A 24,646-nucleotide genomic window follows, 5' to 3' on the forward strand; every position below is an offset into this window, starting at 1 on the left:
GAGATTTTATTTTGTCTTTCAGAAACTTTCTACCAGACTTTTTAGCTTTTGGTGCAAATTAAAAATTCCCTGTGATGAAAATCTCTGACTTGTCACAATAGTCCAATGCAGGCACTAAAATTCTCACTGGTTTCTCTTTCCTCCAACAGACCAGGCCTTTGCCTGGGCCAACACCCAATCCTGGCCCACAATCAAAATCAATGAACATCCTCAAAAGGGAAAAAAAAGAGTTTCAAAATGTTCAGCCCATCCTGAAATTTTAGCCCAACTCTGTCTTTGCTTCTATAGTTCTTCTGTGCCTTTTAAAATTTAATTTTTGTCTGATTTATCTAGTTATGTCTAAATATCAGTAGTAGTGACACCCTGCAGTAACATACAACATCATTCAAATCACATTAAAAACCTATGCACACTACTCTTACCTGCAAGACCAGGTTTCAATCCTGGTTGCTTGTTTGTTTCATACATCTTTAACATAAAATTGGGGATTCCTGCCACAGTCTTTCCTTGGTCTGAGCGGATACCTCCTTTTAATGCAGAGTGATATATCCCACGGGGCATATTTGCCATTTCTTGCTTCACAAGGGATATAAAAAATTCTTCTAAAGCTGCAAGAGGATAAAAGGAGATCAAAGTTAGAGTACAGGCTTGGTGTGGTGGTGCACGCTTATAATCCCAGCTATACAGAAGGCAGAGATGGGAGGACCAAAGTTTGAGATCACTCTGGGCGAAAAAGTTAGGGAGATACTATCTCAAAAAACAAGCTGGATATGGTGGTGAATGTCTATAATCCCAGCTATGTGAGAGGTGGAGGGAGGAAGATTGTGGTCCAAGGCTAGCCGCAAGCAAAAAATATCTATCTGGGTGTTGGTACCAGTGGTGGGGAGATATAAGGAAAAGGTGAAGACGGGTGAACATCGCAGAAATATTATGCACTCATGTATGAAAATGAAAATGAGACTCATTCCAGGAATGAAGGGAGAATGTTGGAGGGGCTGAATTTAACTAAGATATATTATAAGCACATTTGTAAATTTCACAATGTACCCCAGTACAATAATATGATGATGTAAATACATAAAGAAATTTTTTAAGAATGAAAAATAAACTAAAGCCAAAAAAGACAGGGGACATGGCTCAAGTGGAGGAGTACTTGCTTAGCAAGTGCAAGTCCCTGAGTTCAAACCCCAGTACCACCAAAAAAGAAAAACAAAAACAAAGCAAAACACAAAGACAGCGTAGATCCAGTATTCTGAAAGAGAAATCCTCACTTTTAACTAGAATGTAAACATCTAAGCTATATTTCAGGTTGAGCTTCACATGATAAAAAGAAAACTAAATTGGGTGCTGGTGGCTCATGCCTGTAAACTGAGCTACTTGGAAGGCTGAGATTGGGAGGATCATGGTTCAAGGTTAGCCCAGGCAAATATTTTGTGAGACCGCTCCCCCCACCTCCAAAAATAACAACAAAATGGACTGGAGGTGTGGTTTAAGGGGTAGAGCACCTGCTTTGTAAATGCAAAGCAGGTTTGTAAAGTTCAAACCCCTGTTCCACCAAAAAAAAAAGAAGGAGACTCCTGGTCCCGATTACTTTTGTAGTGTCTCCCAAGTTAGAACATGGCACCAAGTTCAAATGTAATAATTTAGAAGTCATTCTTAATTCCTCACTTAGGTTAGCAAGTTCTTGTGGCTTCCTCTTCAAAGTATACCCTAATCCATTCTTTTCCATGTATTTTCACCTCTACTTACCTATCGTTTTCTCTCTTCTTCATCCATACTAACATAAAGACTAGTTTTTTGATTTCTGTCCTCATGACCACTGCCACAAACCATCCTCTAACTAGAAGCCAGCGATGGCTTCTCATTGCACACAGAATGATTTCACATCTTCTGCCATGGTGGAGGGATCATGATCGTAACCCTCCCTCCTTGCCAGATTAACAAACAAATTCCAAATGGTCTCTGCGCAGTCCTCAAAAATACAATTCGATGACTTAGTCAGGGCCACTGAACTTGCTGTTCCTTCTAAATGGGACATATTAATCCCAGATTTTAATATGACTGGGTCCTTCTTATCTGTTTGGCATTTTTAGGGAGGACTTTTAGGAATAACCATCATTCTGTAGCAATACTAGTACAGTTATTAAAAAATGAAATATTCCTTTATCATTTCTTTGCTTGTGTTTCTTCTAATTTGAAATTTTACTTATTACAAAACAACAAAGAAATGTAGGATCAGAAAGACAATAGGATGTCAAACAAAATAGAGGACAGATAATAGCACTATGGGTTCATAGTAGTGTCATTTTCTGAAGAGCCACTAGAGGTTGCCCAATACAGAAACAAAAACAAAGAAACATTAAACCTAAATAAATGGAAAACAAAAAGGAAAGAGCTGCATATGCCTCTTACAGGAACAAAAGGCAAGGGTCTGCTCACTACACTGGGATTTCATTCTGAATGTATCTAAGCATCTCCTTTAAATGATCATGATTAAATTAAAGGCCACAAGTGCTCTCTGGAGCATCTGTGAAGTACCTAGTTCTGTCCTCCTTATAGAAAACTCTCCTAGATGCAACCAAGATTCTCCCTTCAAAGCCCAGAGGACACCTGTGTGGGATGTTTTCTGTTTACTCCTCCAAATATCCCCTCTACCTTTCTCAACCTTGCTCTGTGCCCTGCAAAAATAATCTTTAAGAAATGTTTCAAAAAAGAAAAAAGAAATGTGTCAATAGCCTCTCCTGTCTGCTGGCTTCCCTTTGGCTTCATCTAATGAGAGTCATTGGCAGGATATCAGAGAGTAAGGGAATGCATTCCCCAGACACCTTCCAGCAGGTTGCTAGAGGCTGTGTCCCCCTGTTCAGAAGTCCTGGCTCCACTTAGGCAGCCCTATTTGTGATACAGATGCTCTCTCTTAACCTCTTTTCCCTTAAATCCAAGGCCAAAGAACCCGAACCACTCAGGGATAATATTACCATTTCTAGTGAACTGCCCTTCCCTTTGACAGCACAACAGTAAATAGTCCCTTTATTGAACTCTCTTCAGTTACTCCACTGAATGTGACTACACTTCTGGTCATGACCTTAGTCTACACAACATCTAAACAAGAAAGGGGAGTATCCAATTGTAGGCCATATATCCCAATTCCTGAATACAATGGCACAAGTATGGCTGCTTCAGGCTGGGAATGAGTGTGCAGACTTTTCAGAATATGAGTCACCTATCATGAGGAAGGACACTGGCACTACACTGAGAGAGAGTAAGTTCATGTGTTCTGGCAAAAGGGACAAGTACACATGTCAAGGGACAAGCACACATATGTACATGGGTAAACTCAGCTTCGGAAACATGTCTACTCATCAAGCAAATTAGGAATTCTCAAATAACTCCAGCTTTAAGAATATATATATATATATAGATCTAGATATAGATCTAGATCTATATATATATATTGGTGGTACTGGGGTTTGAACTCCAGGGCCTTGTGTTTGCTGAATAAGCACTTTTTACCATTTAAGCCAGGTCCCCAACCCCCCCCTCCCATTTTTTTTTCAGTTATCTTTTTCAGTTTGCCTGAGGCCAGCCTCAGACCAAGATCCTCCTACTTATACCTCCTGCCTAGCTGAATCACAGGGGCATGCCAACACACCTGGATTATTTTGTTGAGATGCAGTCTTGATGATTTTTTTGCTCAGGCAGCATAAAGGTGAGATCCTCTTTATCTCTGCTTATCAGGTAGCTGGGATTACAGATAAACCCAGCCTTAAAGAAAATTTTAAATGAGGATAAGATACCAAGATCCTGAACGTAGCTAATGCATAGAGCACATTCTTCTTTTAGCTATTAAGCTAACATCTAGGATTTTTTTTCCCCACTGTCTTAAGAGCCTTTCCTTAGTCTCTTCCTTATAGATGACCATGTGAGAATTTAAAAAGAAGCTAAAAATTTGCAGGACATGGGTGTCAGACATAAGTTTTTTAAACAACTCAAATGTTCTTCAGCAAGTAAGTATGTGAACAGACTCCAGTATAGCCATACAATGGAATACCACTCAGCAGCTTGTTTGTTTTAAATTGATTCAAGCAACAGTTTGCATGGATCTCAAGGCCACCATGCTGAGTTAAAAAAAAAAAAAAACTAATCCAAAGAGTTTGCATACTGAAAATAAGTGGTAAAATCCAGGTAGATCGGTTTTCTAGCTTTAATAACATACTATGGCTATATGAAATGTTATCAATGGGAGTGGCTGGGTAAAAGGTATGTGGGAACTCTCTCAACTAGTTTTGTGGCTTCTTAAAGTCTATAATTATTTTTAAGTAGAATATGTTTTTAAAACTCAATAATAATAATAATAAAATAATGCAAATTATTAGATTTACTTTGCAGTTATGTTCACTCGACAGGAATTAAAAGAAGGAAGGACCAGGATTCACTCAATTAAGAGCAATCTGTTTTTCTGCCTATAGCACCTAGTGACTGACATGTACCATTCCACGCTGTACACTTTATGGCACACATTCTTAAAGGCTAGAGTCTTTGTCCTAGCTCATTGTTCAGTTCTCTACTAATCAGAGGGAAAGTAAAGCACAGATAAATGAAAACATTGTCCATGGTGATGGTTTGCCAGTCATGGTTAGTACCTAAACATACCTCCTGACTCTAGTTATTGACTTTTCTCAAACAGCCACTGTTATTGATCTGAAGTTCTCCCCTTCTTCTCAGGGAAAAACACTGTTTACCATCAAGCAAAAAAGACTACAGAAGAGTCAGCTAGCGGCCACCACAGTACCACACACATTGGACAGACATACCAGCTCACCTTGGTAACCATTCCTCCCTGTTTGTTTTCTAATAACACAGGACTGAAATAGGGATAGTGTAGAAGAACAGAGTCATTTTTTTTTAATCTAAAAAGAGGACTAGAGGCATGGATTAAGCAATAGAGCACCTATCTTGCAATTGTGAAGTCCATGTTCAAACCTTAGTACTATAGCCAGCAGAGTGGCTCAAGTGCTAGAGCACCTGTCTAGCAAATATAAAGCCCTGAGTTTAAGCCTCAGTACCAGCAAACCTCAGTATACAAAAGGGAAAAAGAAAGGAAGAAAGAAATGAAAGAAATTTTGAGTAGGCTGTTTTAGGATACAGGAGGAATGTAGGAAACAAGGCTTTTCCTTTCTGCTTGCTACTAAACTCAGCAAGGTGTAGACTCTGAGGAGCTATGAGGCAGGAAGTAGGGGAGAAGAGAAGACAGTAACACTGAACAAGTCTCTGGAACTTATTTTTTAACAGCAGGGGAAAAGGTGACATCCTTGTCTGAGATGCACCATTCAGTTTGCTCTAATGAAAGGAGGCAGGGATTTGGGACAGGAGTTTTGTTTAGAAATTTATAATAATATATATATTTAGCTTCATGTGGGACAAAACCAAGAAAAAAACATTTTAACATTACAGGCTAGGGTGATTATGATTGCAAAGACAACATGACATTTTCTGTTTCTATTAAGCTTTGTTTTCAGAAATTAAATTTTCACACCCATAAATATTCAAGGTAGAATTGGGACAAAAAGTAAAATGTTGACTAATACTGAAAAGCTACTCATCACAAAAGATCACTTGGGGAAACTTTAAATAATTGTTAATAATCAGAAAATTAAACTTAAGATAAAAAATGTAAATTCCTAATCATATCTTACAAACAATGTCTCAGAGGTGATCACCTAAGGTTTCTTGGGTAAGAAATAGAGTAATGAGGTGGGCAAATATTTCTAAATATGACATCCATATAGAATGATCACCACATGTATGCATTAGAATAATTTCTTAAAAGCTAAAAGTTCAATAAGGATTTTTTCAAACTGGAATGACCACATAATTTGACCCATCTTTTAAAAGCATCAATTTATAGCTTTCAAATATTGATAATACCTTTGAAGTTCTCTCCTGAAGATACTCAAGTTTGAACTCAGGGCATCATGCTTGCCTGGCAGGTACTCTACCGACTGAGTCAGGTCTCCAGCACTTTTTACTATGGTGATTTTGGAGATGCAGTTTTGCTTATTATCCAGGCCAACCTGGACTGCAATGCTCCTATCTATGTTTCTTGCCATAAATAGGATGACAAACATGCACCAGCTACCCAGTCATTGGTTGATATGGAGTCTCATGAACTTTTTCCATAGGCTGGCCTCAAACTGCAATCATCCCAATCTCAGCTTCCTAAATAGCTAGGATTACAGGTGTGAGCCACTGTGCCCAGCTGGAGTACTTTCTTGAAATAATAAGTTTGTAACAAGTGATGAAACTACACAATAAATTTTTAATTCTCAAATGATCTTTTCACTTAGCTTATGTAAAAAAGAGGCAACAATTAACCAGTGACTTATAATGTCACTGAAAATTTGTCTTATTTCAAGTTTAGCCTTTGAAAGGAATTTTAATTATTAATGAGAACAATCATTTATGCTAATTTTCCAGTTTAACTTTACTTGAGTCTATTGGCTTTTTTGGTGTGTTTTGAAACCATACGACTTCAATTGGTCCCTAAAGAACATATGGATGTACTTAGCATTTAAGGTACAAAATAAGTACTTATGTTTAAAGTAGACTACAGTAAATATATAACCCAAAGACCACAATTAGTCACACATGCAGTAGTCATTTAAAATGGTAAGCTTCCCTGTCTCCAAGTATGAGTCACCTGGTAAAACCAAGGGAGCAGTGAGTGACAGGAGTCTGAGATAGCAAGGGCCAGGAACTGAAAGATCCACATCTTCCTCATCTTCATCGCCACCTAACTCAGCAGGAATGGGAATTTCTGGTCTAATCTAAAAAGATAAGTGGTAATATTTTAGAGATAATGATACTAAAACGTTACATAAAATCTTGTCTTTGTCCTTTTGGTGTCAAAATTTAAAAACTGTTAGATTCCGTTAAACTATGATGTCAAAAGACCATTGAAATTAATATTTTAATTATTTACTCATGCTCTAGATTAAATGTAAAATTCTAGTCATCTTATTACATAAAATCTCAGATTCATTTAAAGAATGAATGTTAATACAGTAGAAAAGCTACCAAATGCCAGGATATGCAATGATTATTATAGAAAACTAATAAAATCCATCTGACAATAAAATGTAAACACTCACATTTTCAATATATTGAACATCTATGGCTTATAATTAAACATTTGTCTTATCTGGACATTTTTTTAAAAATGTTGTAATTCCAGCTGTACTTCCATGATAGATCTTAAAATCTTTCAATAGAAATACAGTAGCAAACAGGAAACGACAAAAACCTCTAGCTGACTTTATTTCCAGACTTGGCAGTTATTTGCTACAGGATACAAAAACACTAAAATCTATAATTGGTAGCTATATTTTATGGTGTCTAATTTGCATTTTGAACATTTTTTTGGTTGCTCTGTGATTAGTTAGGTTCGTGTGAACCAAAAATGAAAAATGTACAAAGTTTATCACCATCTTAGTTTCCACAAGATATAACTGTTAAGCAATTAGTTAAATTTTTAATATTTTCAATGACATACCATTATAATGCCCACATAGAGATAATGAAGCATTAGGGGAGGAAATCAAAATATATAAAAGTAGTTGCTATAACCATAAAGTGCCAGAACCCAATCATTACCATTAGCCTGTCTCCTGAAGTTATTTTTAGAAATAATTAACAATTCCTGCAGACTGCTGTCTTCATGGGTCCCCAAAGCACTGTTTCATTTAGAAACTGCACTGAGTCAGGATTTTTGCAAAGGGATAAAGAAAGCAGAGAGGAAATGTTTCTCTTAAGTATAATAATCTCCACTCCAATGAAGCTTCTCAACCGTAACAAGTGTTCCCTTGTGTCATGAAGGAAGAGTGGAAGCATCTTGACCTCCTGAGTACTTTCTAGGACTAGAATTAATTTAGGCTCAACATAGAGCACCTAATTCTCAGAAGGCTGAACCAGCCACACTATCAGAGATAACATCATGTACACTCCAACTGGGAAAGGATAGCATCTATTGTTACACTGCATACCACATACACCTTAGCATATCTACAAACCTTTTTGGGACTGAGAAGCAAGGGCTTCTAGGTTTACTATGATAAAGGATTATCTTTGAGATTCTAATCAGTTGAAGTGCCTAAAAGTCCTAGAAAAAAATGGTTTTTGTGTCCCTCTGTCTTGCTTCCTATTTTTGCTTTTTGTTTTGGTATTGGTGTTTGAACACAGGACTTCAGCCAGGTGCTGTACCACCTAGCCATGCCCCTAGCACTTTTTGCTTTAGTTATTTTTTTATTTTTATTTTTCAGATAGGGTCTCAGATTTCCCTGGGGCCAGCCTCAGACCATGATCCTCTATCTATACCTCTCAGGGAGGGGATTACAGATGTGAACCAATATGCCCAGCTTGTTTGGTGAAATGGGACCTCACTGTTTTCTTGGGCTGCTCTTGAATCACAATCCTCCCAATCTCCACCTCACAAGTAGGGTTATAACTGTGTGTCACCATGCTCAACCCTGTTATCTGACTTTTTGAGGCAGCAAGTAGCTTTGGAAAACGGTAAAATAGTGAGCATAGTGTACACCAATTACACATGTAGGTATATAACTCAGAAAAATGAAAATATGAGCATACGAAAACTTTCATGCAAACCATTACTACTCATAATAGACCCCAAATGAAAGAAAACCCAAATGTCTATCAACTGATAAATTAATAAACAAAATGTAGCATATTACTGCCATGGAATATAATTCAGCCATCAAAAGGAATAAAGTATAAATCAGAAGGACATAAAGAATGAAACATCAGAACTGACATTAATGAAATGGCAACTAAAAGAAAAATGCAAAGATCAATGAAACTAAGAATCATTTCATTGAAAAGATAAGGATGACAAACTCTTTGCCAAACTAATCAAGACAGAGACAAAAGACAACTTAGTAAAACTAGAGGCAAAAAATTGATATCATAACAAATACCACTGAAATCCACAGGCTCATTAGGGAATATTTAAAAACTTATATTCTAATAAATTCAAAAATCTAGAAGAAATGGATGAATTTCTACATGTATCTGACATACCAATTTGAACTAAGAGTATAAAAACCACCTACACGGATCTATAACAAATAATGAGACTGAAGCAGTAATAAAACTCTCAATGTCACTTACAATACCCACAACAAAGTAAAATACCTAGGAATAAGCTTAACAAAGGAGGCAAAAGACCTCTATAATGAAAACCGTAAAACACCAAAGAAAGAAGTTGAAGGTCACCCTAGGAAATAGAAAGCCCTCCCATGATCGTGGATCACAGAATTAATATTGTGAAAATAGCCACACACCAAAAGCAATCTAAAGATTCAATGCCATCCCCATAAAAGGTCTAATATCAGTCTCCATAGAAATAGAAAAACCAATTCTAAAATTCATATGGATGCAAAAAAGATCCCATATTGCCAAAGCAATTCTGAGTAAAAAGAGCAATGCAGGAGGGATCACAATACCTGACTCCAAATTATACTACACAGTCATAGCAACAAAGACAGCATGGTATTGGCACAAAAACAAACATGTTGACCAATGGACTAGAAGACCCAGAAATAAACCCACACAGCTACAGCCATCTGATTTTCAATAAAGATGCCAAAAAAGTATGTGGAAAAAGATAGTCTCTTCAACAAATTATGTTAAGAAAACTAAATACCCACATGTAGAAGAATTGATAAATGGGGTTGCATCAAATTAAAAAGCTTCTACACAACAAAGGAATCAATTACGAGAATCAAGAGACAACCTATGGAATGGGAGAAAATATTTGGCAGCTATTCATTGAATAAAGGATTAATGTCTAGAATATATAAAGAGCTCCAAAAATTATACCCCAATATTAATGACTGTATATAATGAATTAAATAGTTCTGAAGAGTAATATAATTGGTCAATGAATTCATGAAGAAATGTTCAACTTCCTTAGCCATAAAGAAAATGCAAATTAAAATGACATTCCATCTCACCCCAGTCAAAATGGCTATTATCAAGAAAACAAACAACAAATGCTGGTAAGGATGTGGGGAACAAGAACCCATAATATATTGTTGGTGGAAATATAAACAGGTGTGACCACTATAGAAATTAGTATGGAGGTATCTCAAAAAGCTTAAAAGAGAACTACCATAAAACCCTGTATACCACCCCATATGTGTATCTGAAGAAAAATTAAGTGAACATGTAATAAGACACATTCATATTTACAGCGGTACTGCTCACAATAGCCAAACCATGGAATCAGTCTAGATGCCCATCAAGTGATGAAGGGATAAAGAAAATATGGCATTTAGACAAATGGAATATTATTTTATCATGAAGAAGAATGAAATTATGTCATTTGCAGGAAAATGGATGGAACTGCAGATTATGTGAAGCAAAATAAGGCAGACTGAGAAAGACAATTATCACAATTCTCCCTCACTTGTGCAATAAAAAATAAATCACATAAGTATAATATAGGGAATGTTTGAGGGTGGGAACTAGCAGAGACAGAAGAGCAGAAAGAAGTTGAAGGAGGGGTGAATATGATCTAAGTATTTTATACACATATATGAAAACAGAATAATAAAACCCATTAAAATTGTTTAGAAGGGTGATGTAGGGAGGGTAAGAAAGAGTAATAAAGGGGGTAAATTTGATCAAAATGCATAATATATGCACATATGGAAATATCACAATGAAACCCCATTGTACAATTAATATATGTGAATTTAAAATGATATTTATATAGTTACCAGGTTGGGGATAAAGAAAATTTATCTACCCATTAATGGAGATAAATTGTCTAATTTCACATTCACATAACTGGATATATTAATTTACCTGCTATGCATTGAAGAGCATGTGTCTACATCTCACATATTCATAAACTTTAACACAGAATTACATATGTCATTTACGTATAGATGATAAATGCTACATAGTTATAATGGTATGATTGCTCCTTCAGCTTTTTTCCTCAAAGGTAGCTGACTCTCCTGGACAAATTCACACTTATAACTTGATTATATTACATTCCCTTCCTCATCTGCTCACCCCTTAAAGAATTATTTGTTCTAGATTCCCTATGCTAATGCCAGATTTTTCCCTCGGTTTATGTGTAACAACAGAAAAGCTCAATATGAGTACAAATAGGAAGGATCAAGATAAGTCACAAGGAAGAACAGCTGCTGAAGTTATAGGATTTTGGCAATTATATTCCATTAGCTGTTAAAATACACACACAATAACAAAGACCTTCCTATTATAGCTAAGCTTTGTTGAAAACCCTTAAATGGGAAGCCAAATAAAAATGACAAATTACTTCTAAAATCTGCTTCAAATTGAATCCTGGAAAATTTAACCTTCAAAATGCCTCACTGTGGGTTCTGAGCCAGATAACCTTTCAACCACCTTTCTGTGTATATAACCTATGAAAGTCCGAGAATCTGTACATAAACAGAGGATTTTAATTTGGAGCATGTCAAGTATCTACATAAGTTCAGTTAAAAAGAGAAACAGCTTCTGATGAATGCAGTGACATTCACTTAAATCAAAGCCAAACGGGTTATACCATATTTATACCAACCCTGAACGCATAATGAGTTCTTTTATATTACTTCTAAAATCAACAAAACAATCTATCTTAAGACCCCTATAATAAAAAGTTTAGTTTTTAAATAGCTGAATATTTTTTAATGAATCTATGTCAGAGAGGAGAATCAATGTCTTTTACGTAGAAGTTTGTCCATTACTGATTCTTTCACCAGAAAAACAATTCTGTATTCTATATAGGTCTTTTTTCTTTTTTCTTTTTTTTTTTGGATGGGGGGAGATAGGAGTGCTAAAGAAGGCTGAGGACAATGGTAATAGCTGAAAACAATAGAATAAATATGAACTAAAAGGGAAAACTCATTCTTGTCTATTTTTCAACAAATTTACATTTGCATTTTAAGAGATTAATAGCAATACTGATACAAACCAACAAAAAAGATGCATGCGTTCATTCAACATCCCCAGTTCATAAGGCAGGGTCTAACAGTGTATATCCATAAATAATTATTAAACTGATGCAAGTATTAAGTTTCCATCACTTCTAGTCCCACAGAACTTCCCAATCACAAGCCAGTGACAAGAAAGATGAGGTAATGAACTTGGTATTCAAATCCCTTCCTCAGGTGGTGCCCCATTCAGCTACCTATTCACTGATGTTTTCTGTCTGTACTATTTCCTTCAGCCCTCATCTTCTGATATCTACCACTCCTCTTACTCCTTTTGTCCTGTCTGTTCACTCTCAACAAGTTACACAAACTACACTGATGTTCTTCAATCAACAAGAAATATTTCTTAATTAAACTTGAAGAAAAGTAGTACTTACAAAAGCTGCTGAGTTATAATTCAGAAAAGTCGAATGTTTGTAAGGTTACATTCTATCTTTTCTTATTTTTAAATTCCACTTGAAGTTCACAGTGGGTTCAATGGTTTATATTACATATTGCCAAAAGTGGAAAGAGAGAAAGTGGATGTAATTTCACTGGAAAAGTGTATAGGAATCTTAAAACTTGTAAGTAAGCTATTACCTTTAGTACAGGACAAGTGATCTGTGACAACAAAGAAGAAACTTGGTTTGTACATTATAGAAGTTCCTACTTGGCAGGGACTTTGGAAACACTTGAAGGTGAGCTTAAGTTTCATACCCACTGCCAACACCTACAAAGCAGCAGCACTGACCTACTGGGCTGTATCCTTAGCCTTCCTGGACTTGTCTGGGATATGAACACAGTGGCCACTTTCTAGAATTTTAGTTTTTAGTCATCCTAACAGCCAAACTAAAAATAGTAATAAAAAGAAGAATGAAGGGTACAGTCTTGAAAACAGTGGTTCTCCATGAGGAGGTAGGTCTTTGCAATCACAAGATGGGGGCAGAGTGGGAAAAACTCTTTCCACACTCTTCAACTCCCTCATCACAACCTCATTTGGAAAAACCCACCATACAGTGAACTATTGCTTCTTGGGGTGGCAGGACATATCCCAGAATGGGATTAGGACAGAAAGAAAGTTGAAAAACATGGCTGCAAAAGGAGAAGCTATATGACTTTCTTCTGCAATTCTTTGTACTCTGATGGCAAAAGTTCAAAAATATATAGAAAACCTAAGTCTGAATGATCACTACTATTTATATTGGAAGGTATAAAAAACTATTTATGACTATTCAGAGATCAGAGGGTTCAGAAGAGTAAGATTAAGGAAGTAGCTAACAGTTGACTTAGTACAACACTTAATTGAATATGAACTCTAACAGACACAATTAAAACTGAATCTAACCCTACAGTCATGAATAAGACACATATGTCAATACCTAAAGAGGCAGATAATAAACAGTGGAGAGTACAGAGGAGTTATTTAATAAAAGATATTGTTCAAGTTGGAATATTCTAGGAATAACTGCTAAAAATAAGAGGCAATTTTATGCTGCAATTGAAATGAGCAATAGCTTATTAAAAATAATAAAAGAATCTCTCTCCAGATGCTACTGCTAACCAAATCCACATTGCTTTTTCTCCTTTTTCTTTTTTAAACAGCTGTGGGTATTGGTAGTCTCTATAATATGGCTTGAAGTCCATTTATTTAATTATATGTGTTATGAAACACTTTTACTTCAACCCTCACATTTGTAAATCACTGCATGACAAGCTGGCCAGTCTGTCTTTATGAGTCTTCAATAGTATAGGAAATCCTGCTTTACTTAAGATTTGGTTTTTCATAACCCGTTTTCAGTATCCATTATATGGTAGCTCCAATTCAATTTCATAAAAGTTTGCTAGATTCCTACTGGCTTCTAATCTCTGTAGAAACTTAATCTAGAAGAAAAAGTGAAACCCATCTCAATGGCTGAGGATACCAAGAAATTCACACCAAACTTTCTTGCCATTTAATCTCCAGAATAGTTTCTGGGTAATATTATGCAATACAATGTCTGCCTTATATTCTAAAGGCATTCAATAAACACCTGTATACATATTTGAACTAATAGCTGCTCTAAATGTGAAATCAGATACTGAACTCCTTAAACTGATCTTATAGTTTAAAACTGGCTATAATAGGTAGATACTAAAAAAGGCTATATGTTTTCTAGTTTAAAACTAAAATAATTTTATTTTAAAAACTAAGACAATGCCATACTGTGTACTAACTCATAAAAAGTAATCATACTTTCTTCAGTCAGGTCTCTGTGGCTAACCTATATATCATTTTACACTATACTAAAAAATAGCAGGTTTTTTCATATGCCATTCATTTTTTCATTCCAAATAAAGATCTGTGGCTTCACAGGTGGTAGAAAATTGTAGTAGACATTTATGCTTTATGTTGATAAAATATTATTGTTCTTTAATAAAAAAAAAAAAAGAAAATTGTAGTTGATTGATACAGGCCATGCTTGGAACTGAAGTCCAAGATGCTGTGCTGACTTGGCAGCAAAGTAGGTCCTCAGTGGCAAATGTCTTCCAGACCAAACCATAAATACAGTCACCTTTAGATGACTTCATTTGTACCACAGCTATCTTTCATCTGCTTCAAAGAGTTCTAAACTCATTACCTGTGAAACATAAGATATACAGTTTTTACAGATAAAACAAATAATAAATATGAGTTCTTATGTTATTTGGACAGATGTTCTAAGAGAGGGAGAAAAATCATAAAACCCAGAAAAGTGAAGCAATACCAGTGAGAAATGCCTACCTTTTCAGGAAGGTGAAGAATGGTGTGTTCTCCTGCACTAAAGTGGGACAGAGATTTATATGCTGCATTTGCTACAACTGGGTCCTATATAGGGTAAAAGAAAAGCAAACACAAAAAAATAACATGTTATTTAGAAATCAGATCTGGAGGAAGAATCTTCGCTTGTTAACTCCAAGGTTCTATAGTTAGTGCTTTGGACAAGGTGTATAAGTCTTGCTCAGGCCAAAAGGACATTTACTAGCAATTTCAAAAAAGAAATCAAATTTATCATTTCCAAAATAATACTGTGAAAGGAAGATTTTTAAAAGCCTGAAGACAGAAGTTAAAACAGCTGGAAAAAATTATTAACATCAAATATGTTTCTGGAGAATGTGTCCCAAATAAAAATAAAGAGAAAACAGCATTGGGTAAAAAGTGTCAGAAACACCAAATTTTTATCCTAATTTGGACAGTAAACATAAAGTGACTCATAATTGCTCAGGTCCCATGAAGTGGTATGGTTTAGAGTCTGACAAGCCTGGGTTTAGATTCTGGTTTTCCATCTGTGAACAGCCTTTTGGAACCTAACCTCATTTACCCATGGCTGAGGTACAACATCACAAACAACTTCTTGAATAACAGGATTGTTTGTTCATTTGTTATGCTAGTTGGTGGTGGAAGAGCAAAGTGGCAAAGGGGAAGGACCATATAAAAATATGAGATAAAGTCATCAATCCCTCTTCATGTCTGTCAGATTGAAAAAATATTAAGTACACTTTTTGAAGAAAATATATTAATGGATATAAATTGAAAATAATTTTTTAAATCTAAACTTATTAACAGTCAAACTTTTTGAATCAAGAAGCCATCATATTGCGTGTTCTTGCTCATTTATAGAACCTAGACCTAAAATGATGGTAAAAATAATAATATTAATAATAATAATAAGAAGAAGACATGAATATGAACAACAGGGCCTAGACAGGAATCAGTGAGAAGGGGGAGGGAAACAAGGAAAGGAAAGGATTCTGAGAAGTAAAGAAGATCAAAGTATGCTACACAAACACACAAGCACACACACATACACACGTACACGCACATATGTGAAGACAACTTAATGAAACCCACCAAACACTGTTTGAAAAAGGGGAGGAGGAGGCAAGGAGAGAATAGGACTAAAATGGAGGGAGTGAGCTTATTCAAAATACATGGTACATAAGTATAGAATTACCATAATGAAACCCCCTCATAACTTTCATGTATACTAATGAAAAAATGTGAGTAAAACTATTTTTAAAAAAGAAGCTGCATTTTAAGAGTTGCATTTTTTTTACTCTAACAGTCTTACTTCCCCAATTTGTTCAGACTCACTTACACCCTGTCATAATACCTTGTTTTGAGTATGAGTCCAGAGGAAACTGAGGACTTGAACTTTAAAATTCTGAAAAATTAGGAAACAAGAAAAAATTTTAAGACAACAGCAAAACTGAGAATAATAAAAATTAAACTATTTTTTAAATTACATCATTGATTCAACCTATATTTACCTATCATTCATAAGATAACAATATTGGAAAAAGATCCACCATTTAAACATGGATAACTCAAACATACTGAGATTTCTAAGATAATTGAATCTAAAAACCTAAGCATTTTTACTCTCAATTCCTAATGAAAATGTCACTCTTTGAACAGAGACTATCTTTCTCCAAGTGGCCATACCACACATGACATACTTTAGCATCTGGAATGATTAAGGCCCTCTGTGTCACACAATAATCAGGGTAGTTATTGTTTCTTTTTTATTTTAAATATTTTGACCACAGAGTCCAGAACATATCATTAGAAGTAACAAATATTTATTTGGGGTATATTATATACACTTATAGAAACATCACTAAGAAATACCTTTGTACAAGTTATATATCCTGAGTTTTAAAAAATTTTTAAAAGTGTCAAATATTTAATGTTACTATAACTATCACTGCTTGTGTCAATTTTGTCTACCAACCTTTGAGCTTTCTAGAATACAGGGAATGACCATATCATAAAATGGGAAAATATAGGCTAGGTAGGTAGAAAATCCTGAGTTTAGCTATCAGCTTCCACTTAGCAACTACAAGGCACATGGCAGATACTCAATAAATATTGATTTAATAAATAGATGGACCTCTCAAAACCTCAGTAGCATCTTTAGCTATAAAATAAAAAATAATACCTTCTTATCAGGTTTTAGAACTAATTGATGTAAAATACCAAGAAGAGCACTGGGAAATTAGTAGGAGTTCAAGATAGATAGATAGATAGATAGATAGATAGATAGATAGATAGATAGATAGATAGATAGATGGATGGATGGATGGATGGATAGATAGATAGATAGATAGATAGATAGATAGATAGATATCCTTGTAGTACAAAATGAAGTTCTTAGGACAGTATAAAGTAATTAGGGAGCAATAAGACTTCTGCTTACAGAAATGTTTTCCAATAGAACAGAATTTTATTTTTGTCAGGTTTTTAAATAACCTTTGTTTTTTTAAGTTAATATGTGCATTACAGGAAACAAACACACAAAGTAAAGAACATAGCCACAAGCAGTACAGTTGGAAAATCCTGTGTGTACACACAATGATCCATTAAATAGAGATGAAAAAGAAAGGAAATCTAGACAGAGAGAACAAAATGAATAAAAGAAAAGAACTAGAACAGTTTGGAGGCACACAGGGAAATGACAAATGGCTTTGTTTATTTGGAGTCCTAAGTGCAGGACAATAGAGACAGGATATGTTGTAGAAGGACTTATTGATTTGTTATAAAGAAAATGGACTTCATTTTAGCCTTACATAAAATATTGAAATGAACAGGAATAAAGTGACCTAATAAATGCTTTGGGAAAACTAAATTGAACTCTGGCTTATGACCTAACAAATTCTAAGCAGTTAAAAGAAAAGAAATTGTCTAAATATGTATAGGAAGAGAGGGAAAGATAGAAAGACAGATGAGGACAGAGAGAGGGAAGGGTGGAAGGAAAAGAATAAGGGAGGGAAGAAGAGAAGGAGGGAGGGAGGAAATGAGGGAGAGAGGAAGGAAGAAACAAAGGAGGGAGAAAGGGAGAAAAGGATGCAGGGAGGGGAGAGAAGAAAGTAAGAAGGGAAAGAGAGAAGGAGAGTCTCTCCTTCATCAGTTCTTCACTTTTGCTTCCAAGGGTACCATTGTCACTGAAGGGAGGACCTCCTTGACTGTGAGGAAAGAGGTATATAAAACAGTCCCAAAGCAGTCTGCTTGAACAACAGAAAAACCTTAATATAATATAAACATGAAGATAAATCAAAAGAATGTAAAATCTGAAAGAAAAAATAATCAAGTCCAAAAGACAACTCACAGCTATCAGTAAGCAAATCTAAGAAACCAACACACAAACCACTTCATAAATTAGCCTGCAATACAATTAGAATAATGTAAAGTATAAGCAATACAAAGGCATCCGATTTCAGTCCATGAAGACAGAATGTAAGTACACACAACATGCCTTTGCCTCGGATTTTAGTCTTAGTTCCTTATTATTAGCCATATAGGCTCCCTGACAGTATAAGAGCAAATAGCTATGAATTATAGCCATAAAAGAGACTGTTGGTGAACTAAATACTCTAGGAGTCTCAAATTGATTCTTTTTTTTTAATACCTTAAAACAAAAGCCCACATGTAAGAATAAACTCATAATCCTCTGTATTGGTTCACTGATTCATTCAACAACTACTTACAGAATATGTGCCAGACACTATGCTATATATTTAACCCCAGAAAGGACAAATTCGATTTTATTCATTATGTGACATTTAGAATGATTAGAGTTTAATCACATTTAAAGGAAATTTATGATGAGGTAGTTTATAAAGTCTCTCTAAATCAAATGGTATGTTGTCATCAAGACTTCAAATGAAAATCAGTTGCTGCTCTTTGAAGGAAAAGGAGTAAAGGTGAGCATGAAAGAGAAAATGGAGACATACATGTAATTCTCCAACCTCTGATTATTACACTCAAAGAAGAAAGCATGGAAAACAATGTTAAGCAGTAATATATCAGTCTTGCTGGCCATAGGGGGGCATACTTGTAAAACAGAAATTTGGAGGGAGAAGAATGAGGATCTTGAGTTTGAGGCCAGCCTGACCTACATAGTGAGTTCTAGGCCAGCCTGGACTACTCTGTCTATAATAAAGAAATAAAAAAAAAGATTTTAAGTTGTGAATATTATTAACAGTATTATTTTAGGAACTCTTATTTTTAACAAACTGTCTTTTTAAATTCCTGATGATACTCTCATAATAAAAACTTGGCGTCCTTTATGTAACCACTCATAGAGACTAGAATTAATAAGGGCAGGTCTGGGCACATAGCAAGACTCTGGCTCACAAAAACAAAAACATTATGCATGGTGGTACATGCCTGTCTGTAATCCCAACATTCAGGAGACTAACCTGGGAGGATCATGAGTTTGAGGCCAGCCTCAGCTATAGAACAAGTTCAAGACCAACCTGAACAAGACCCCACCTCAAAAAAGAGGGGGAGATTATGAATATTTATTCCAAAAGTAGTTATTTTATTCACGATTTTGCAATACACAACAGACAACTTATTGAACTCCATATGCATACCTCATATTCAGCTGTATTGACTGTTAAGGAAGGAACTAGAGAAAACAGTTCACTCAGCGTCTTCAAAATGAGAGGTCTTGTGTCACAACTCAACTTTGGAGAGAGAGCATTCCAAGTGGAGCGAATACAAACAACCTGTGAAACAAATTTTAAAAGTCAGTATGTAATAAAACTCCAACTCATATGAAGTTATAACTTAATTGTGGTATATGTTATCATAAGGAATCAAGAAAAGAACCACAATATTCCTAGAAGATTTCATAAGGTACTACTTCCTCAAAAGAAAACTTTAAACCATTATAAACTGTTGAAGAACCAGCCTACCCCACACAATTGTTATTCTATTACTTGTTTCAGTTACTCAAGCAAATAACTATCCATCTGTTATGGTTCAGATATGAAATTTTCCCTGAAAAGACTCATGTGTTGAAGACTTGGTCCCAGCTCAAGGATCCAGTGAGAAATAATTGGATCATGAGGGCACTAGCCTTATCAATGGATTAGTCCACTGATGAGTTCATAGCTAAATGGGCTATTAGGAAGTAGGGTTAGTTGGAAGAGATGGGTCACTGGAGGGAGACTTTGAAGGATATATCCTATCCCAAATCAATCTCAATCTCTCTCTCTCTCTCTCTCACTTTCTGTTCCTCCCTTACTTCCCCTCCCTTCCCTCCCTGGCTGCCATGAGAAGAACAGCTCCACTCCATCGAGCCTTATTTCTCTGCCATGGTGTTCTACAACTGAGCCAGTCAACCATGGACTGAAAACTCTGAAATCAGGAGCTAAAATAAAACTTTCCTTCATTAAGTTGTTTTTTCAGATATTTTGTTACAGTTACAGAAATCTGACTAGCATACTCCTTTTCACTTTCTTTCCTTCTCTCTTTCACTCCTCCCTCTCTTCCTTTCTTCTTCATACACAACTTTGTGTTACATACAAAATTGACACTGGAATATATATTCCTTAAAATAAAAAAGGTAAGATAATGTCAGCACATTTCTAAATCCAGGCATACATAGCTCTTATAGTTTTTTGAGTTATTTTTTACCTCTGCTGAAACTACATTAGAACCCAGAAAATTGGTTGATTTTAATATATATAAATCAACCAATTCTCAATTCAAATCACCTTATAAGCTTTTAAAGGAGGTGAGAGAATAATTGTATTATTTAAAATAATAATTTAAGACTTTTAAAAGTTACTTCAGATTTTTAAGAGGTTGTTAAATGATATAATAAACCTAAAGCCCAACAAAACTGCTATAGCAATTTTAACATGACCCAATTTCCTTAAAACTGTGTTCCTAGTCATTTCAAATCTGGTTTTATAGATACTCAAATGTTCTTCTTAAGTTCAATTCCAGTAACAACAGATGATTTTTTTTACTGATGTATATTTCATTAAAATATTAAAATTCAGGCAGGACAGAGTGCTAACATGGATCAATGAAATAGAGTTTAACCAGGATTAATCTTTCTAAAACACTCCAATCTCTTCTCTTAAGCTGCAATTAATATATACAATTTATCTCTACCTACAAATATAAATTATTTAGAAAAACTACATGAAGTAGTAAGTAAAGACATGACAAAGATAAATGAATAATATATACTTAAAGGATACCAATTAAGGAGAGGCCCAAAGGAATAGAAAGAGAAAGGACATCTTCCAGAAATGTTACCTTTAGGGGTTTTGCTCTTATTTCCTACTTTCCATGAAACAGATGATCTTTGACTTGAAATTCACTACATGATTTGAATTCAACTAGCATTTACTAAAGGAAGTACTATAGGTCAGGCATGACAGCAGGCACATCTACACAAGGAAGTAACTCTGAGATGACAAATAATCAGGGTTTCAAAGAAAAGAGTTCCTTAAAAGCTACAAATTCAGTACCAAGTATACTCAGGTTTCTACAGCAAAATATAAAACACAATCTAACCACTCAAAAAATTTATCTAAATTATTAGACAATAAAAGGGTACATGATTTGAACTATTTCCAACACAAAATAGCTTCAAAAGGAAGTTAAGGAGGAAAGAAATATCAATGGGCTGGAATCATCAGGGTGGGTAACAAGAGATAGTAAGTCTTGAGAAGACTTGAAGAAGGTATGGACAGAAATCACACAGACACTCAAGGATAGAGAACTCATAAATCAACCACAGAAAAGTATGCTGTAGGCCCAAAAAACAATGCATGCTATTGGGGGAAGGCTGGTGGATCAGAGTATCTAGAATACCAAGGTAATTTGAACTAGAATTAAAAAGAAAATGCCACCTCTAGAAATAAGCTGAGGAACATACAAAATGAAAGGCTACCCTTGAAAGATTGATGAAGTAATCTTACAGCCAAAGTCAAAGCAATTGTCATCCCTTCCCTCCCTCCTGCTTCTTGCTCTCATTTCCATTTTTCACTTGTCCCTAACATATAAACAGGCTTCAGTTTTCCCAAAATGTTACACTCAGTAAACTCACTAACTATTCCTTCTTACTCCTCACTTTAAATGCCTCTTTAATTCCAACCTATGTTGTTTCCAGACCCAGTTTAAATCCCACTTCCTCAATTAAGTTTTCTCTTAAAATTTAAATATTCATTTAATTCCTTTCTTTCCTCCAATTTCTAACACTGAAAACTCTGTACCACCTAATTTAGCATTTAATTATATACTGTCAAGTATTGTTCAATGTTGTCATGAATCGAAATTCTCTTCAACTAGATATTAAGCTCTTAGAAGGCAATGACCACATCTCATGATTCTTATTCCCCACTCTCCTAGCACAGTAATAAGTAAGAGATGATCAGTACTGAAGGCACTAAAATACTGAGAGATGGGAAGAAATATCAAGTAGAGAATAAAAGAATTAGAAGAACTTGAGTTGGAAAGTGAGGTATGTGGGGCCTAGAGATCTGGGCAAATAGTAGCAACATTAAAAAAAAAAACACAACAGAAAGAAACTGGAAGAAGAAGTACATTTGTAGGAGATGGGAGATACAGTAGACAAACTCAGTTTGAGATATTGTGAAATGTGATTAATTGAGATTAATTGGAAGACCTCCAAGAGAGAAAACTACAGCTCAGACATGGGGTTGGTCAACAACAGATCTGTCATTTGAAAATTTCTATGTGTAAAGATATTGAGGAGATGTCCTCGCACTACCTCACACTGCCACAAAAATTTCAATGTACTTTGTGGGTCAACAAAACAAGACTTCTGGCCACCAATTACAGAAGTACAAAGGGAGCCTGGTCCTTTCCTGCATGAGGAAACACCTGAAAAGTATGTTTAAAGGTTTAGAATTATTTTTTTAGTCTTCTTCCTGGAAAGTTTGAAAACTAATGTCTAAAATAGTACTCTCTCTGTAAACAGTGAGAAAATATTCCAGTATCCCAGTCATGAAGTATGGCCTTAAATGTAAGCCAGGTACACCTGCAGTGAATATTTGAAACACCAAGCTTGCTCACACATAAACAGGGGCAGGAAAACCAAAGAAACTGCTTTCTCTGACTTCTCCAACCCTGGGCTATTCTTATCTACATCTTAGATATCTAGCCCTAAGGCTCCTTTGATTCTACCCATTACCATTCTGCCATGTGAGTCCCTATTGAACCTTATAGATCTGATCCTTTTGGCCTGCATAATCTGTCAAACTATATCAGATGAGTCTGATTTTCCTAGTTTATTCTGTCTGCTGCTCATTACCTAATGACTAGTCTGTTTTCAAGACTGTTGCTCCAGCAATATGATATACCTTTTCAAAGTGATTGAAAAGGATAGAAAATTCTCCTATATACAGTGGAGCTGAAAAGAAAAGGGGAAAAAGGGCTACTGCTGAGCACCAGAAACAAATAGGGAAATACTTGCATTGTAGCTCCAGGCATTGTAAAGAAATGTATCAGTTTCTTTCACCTAAAAGCTTCTATTTAAATGTCTGCACAAAAATAGGAGACCTGGCCTTTAGCCTATGGAAAACAGGGAGTACAGAACCCCCCCCCCATGTAAAAACTAGCACCCTGGAAAGGCTGACTCTTTACTGTAATAGTTGAATTAGAAACCACCAAGTTGAGAAATTAGCATAAAACATGGAGGTGAGTTGGATGCACCTACACCATTCTGGAAGCACACTCTGATAACACATATTCCAAATAATTCACACATAAAAATAAGCCCATCTAAAGAGTTCATGATTTAAAAAAAATCAAAATACATAGTCATACAGTCTAACATGAGTAAGAATCAGCAAAAAACAATAAGCAACAGATTATAGAGTCTAAGACCTCCAGACAGTAAAATGAATTAAAAGAAATACAAAAGATATATAAGATAAGCCATTTAATTTCCAATAAAAGAGTAAGATCTAATGGAAAAGAAGAGGCCAATTTTAAAAAGAAACAACTAGAATCTCCATTATTAAAAAATGCAATCATAGAAATCATTAGCCCAATTCATGTTACATTACCCTACAATTAGCACAAAGAGGCTATATTTTAAAGTTTAAAGTCATTGCTTTAGTTTAGATCTTAACTAGCTCTCAAAGGCTCATATGTTAAAGGCTCAGTCTGCAGACTGCTGCTACTGGGACGTGGTAGAAACCTTAAAAGGTAGGGCCTAGTGGGGGGGGTGGTTTTAGGTCATTTGGGGGCATGTCCTTAAAGGGGACTATGGTACTCTACTTTTCTTCCTTAACTCATTCACTTACCTATAATGAGATGAATAGACAGTACTCTGCCACAGGTTCCCTACCTTGATGTTCCTTGCCACAGATCCAAAAGCAGAGAGGTTAACTGGTCATGGGCTGAAACTTCCAAAACTATGAGCCAACATAAACTTTTTTTTAATAAAATTGATTATCTCAGGTATAATGTAACAGAAAGCAACAAAATCATATAGCATTCAATAAAGTGGTCTATCTTATGTGTAGCATTTCCAAAAGAATCTTGGCATGACCCTTGCAGAAGTGGTTGATTCCAGGGATGGGGTAGGAAAATATAAGCCTGTAGCATCTTCTTATGCTAGAAAGTAAGGTGTTCAAAAAAGGATGTAAAAGTCAGGCTCACATCTGTAATCCTAGCAATTTGGGAGGCTAAGACCAAGAGGATCATAGTTTAAGGATAGCCAGGGCAAATAGTTCATGAAACCCAATCTCCAAAATCACCAGAACAAAATGGACTGGAGATGCAGCTCACATGGTAGAGTGCCTGCTTGTCAAGGACAAAACCCTGAGTTCAAACC

The 24,646-nt window shown here is 35.4% G+C and overlaps 1 protein-coding gene across 8 annotated transcripts in view; it reads right to left on the reverse strand.

The window, feature by feature from the left end:
• The window catches only part of Focad (focadhesin), a 285,307-nt gene that overhangs the window by 100,043 nt on the left and 160,618 nt on the right, over nt 1–24,646 (reverse strand). For 4 of the 8 annotated variants that reach the window (XM_074051714.1, XM_074051711.1, XM_074051712.1 and 1 more), the window contains 5 exons: nt 19,413–19,547; nt 16,148–16,198; nt 14,779–14,862; nt 6,698–6,824; nt 423–608 (listed from right to left, as the gene is read on the reverse strand). In XM_074051714.1, the coding sequence (XP_073907815.1) occupies nt 423–608; nt 6,698–6,824; nt 14,779–14,862; nt 16,148–16,198; nt 19,413–19,547 (583 nt within the window). Of the gene's footprint in view, nt 1–422; nt 609–6,697; nt 6,825–14,569; nt 14,636–14,778; nt 14,863–16,147; nt 16,199–19,412; nt 19,548–24,646 lie in introns of those variants that run through there. The other 4 variants (XM_074051716.1, XM_074051713.1, XM_074051717.1 and 1 more) reach the window with 4 other exon arrangements.

Source organism: Castor canadensis, chromosome 13 (assembly GCF_047511655.1).
Source record: "Castor canadensis chromosome 13, mCasCan1.hap1v2, whole genome shotgun sequence".
Taxonomy (NCBI): Eukaryota; Metazoa; Chordata; class Mammalia; order Rodentia; family Castoridae; genus Castor; species Castor canadensis.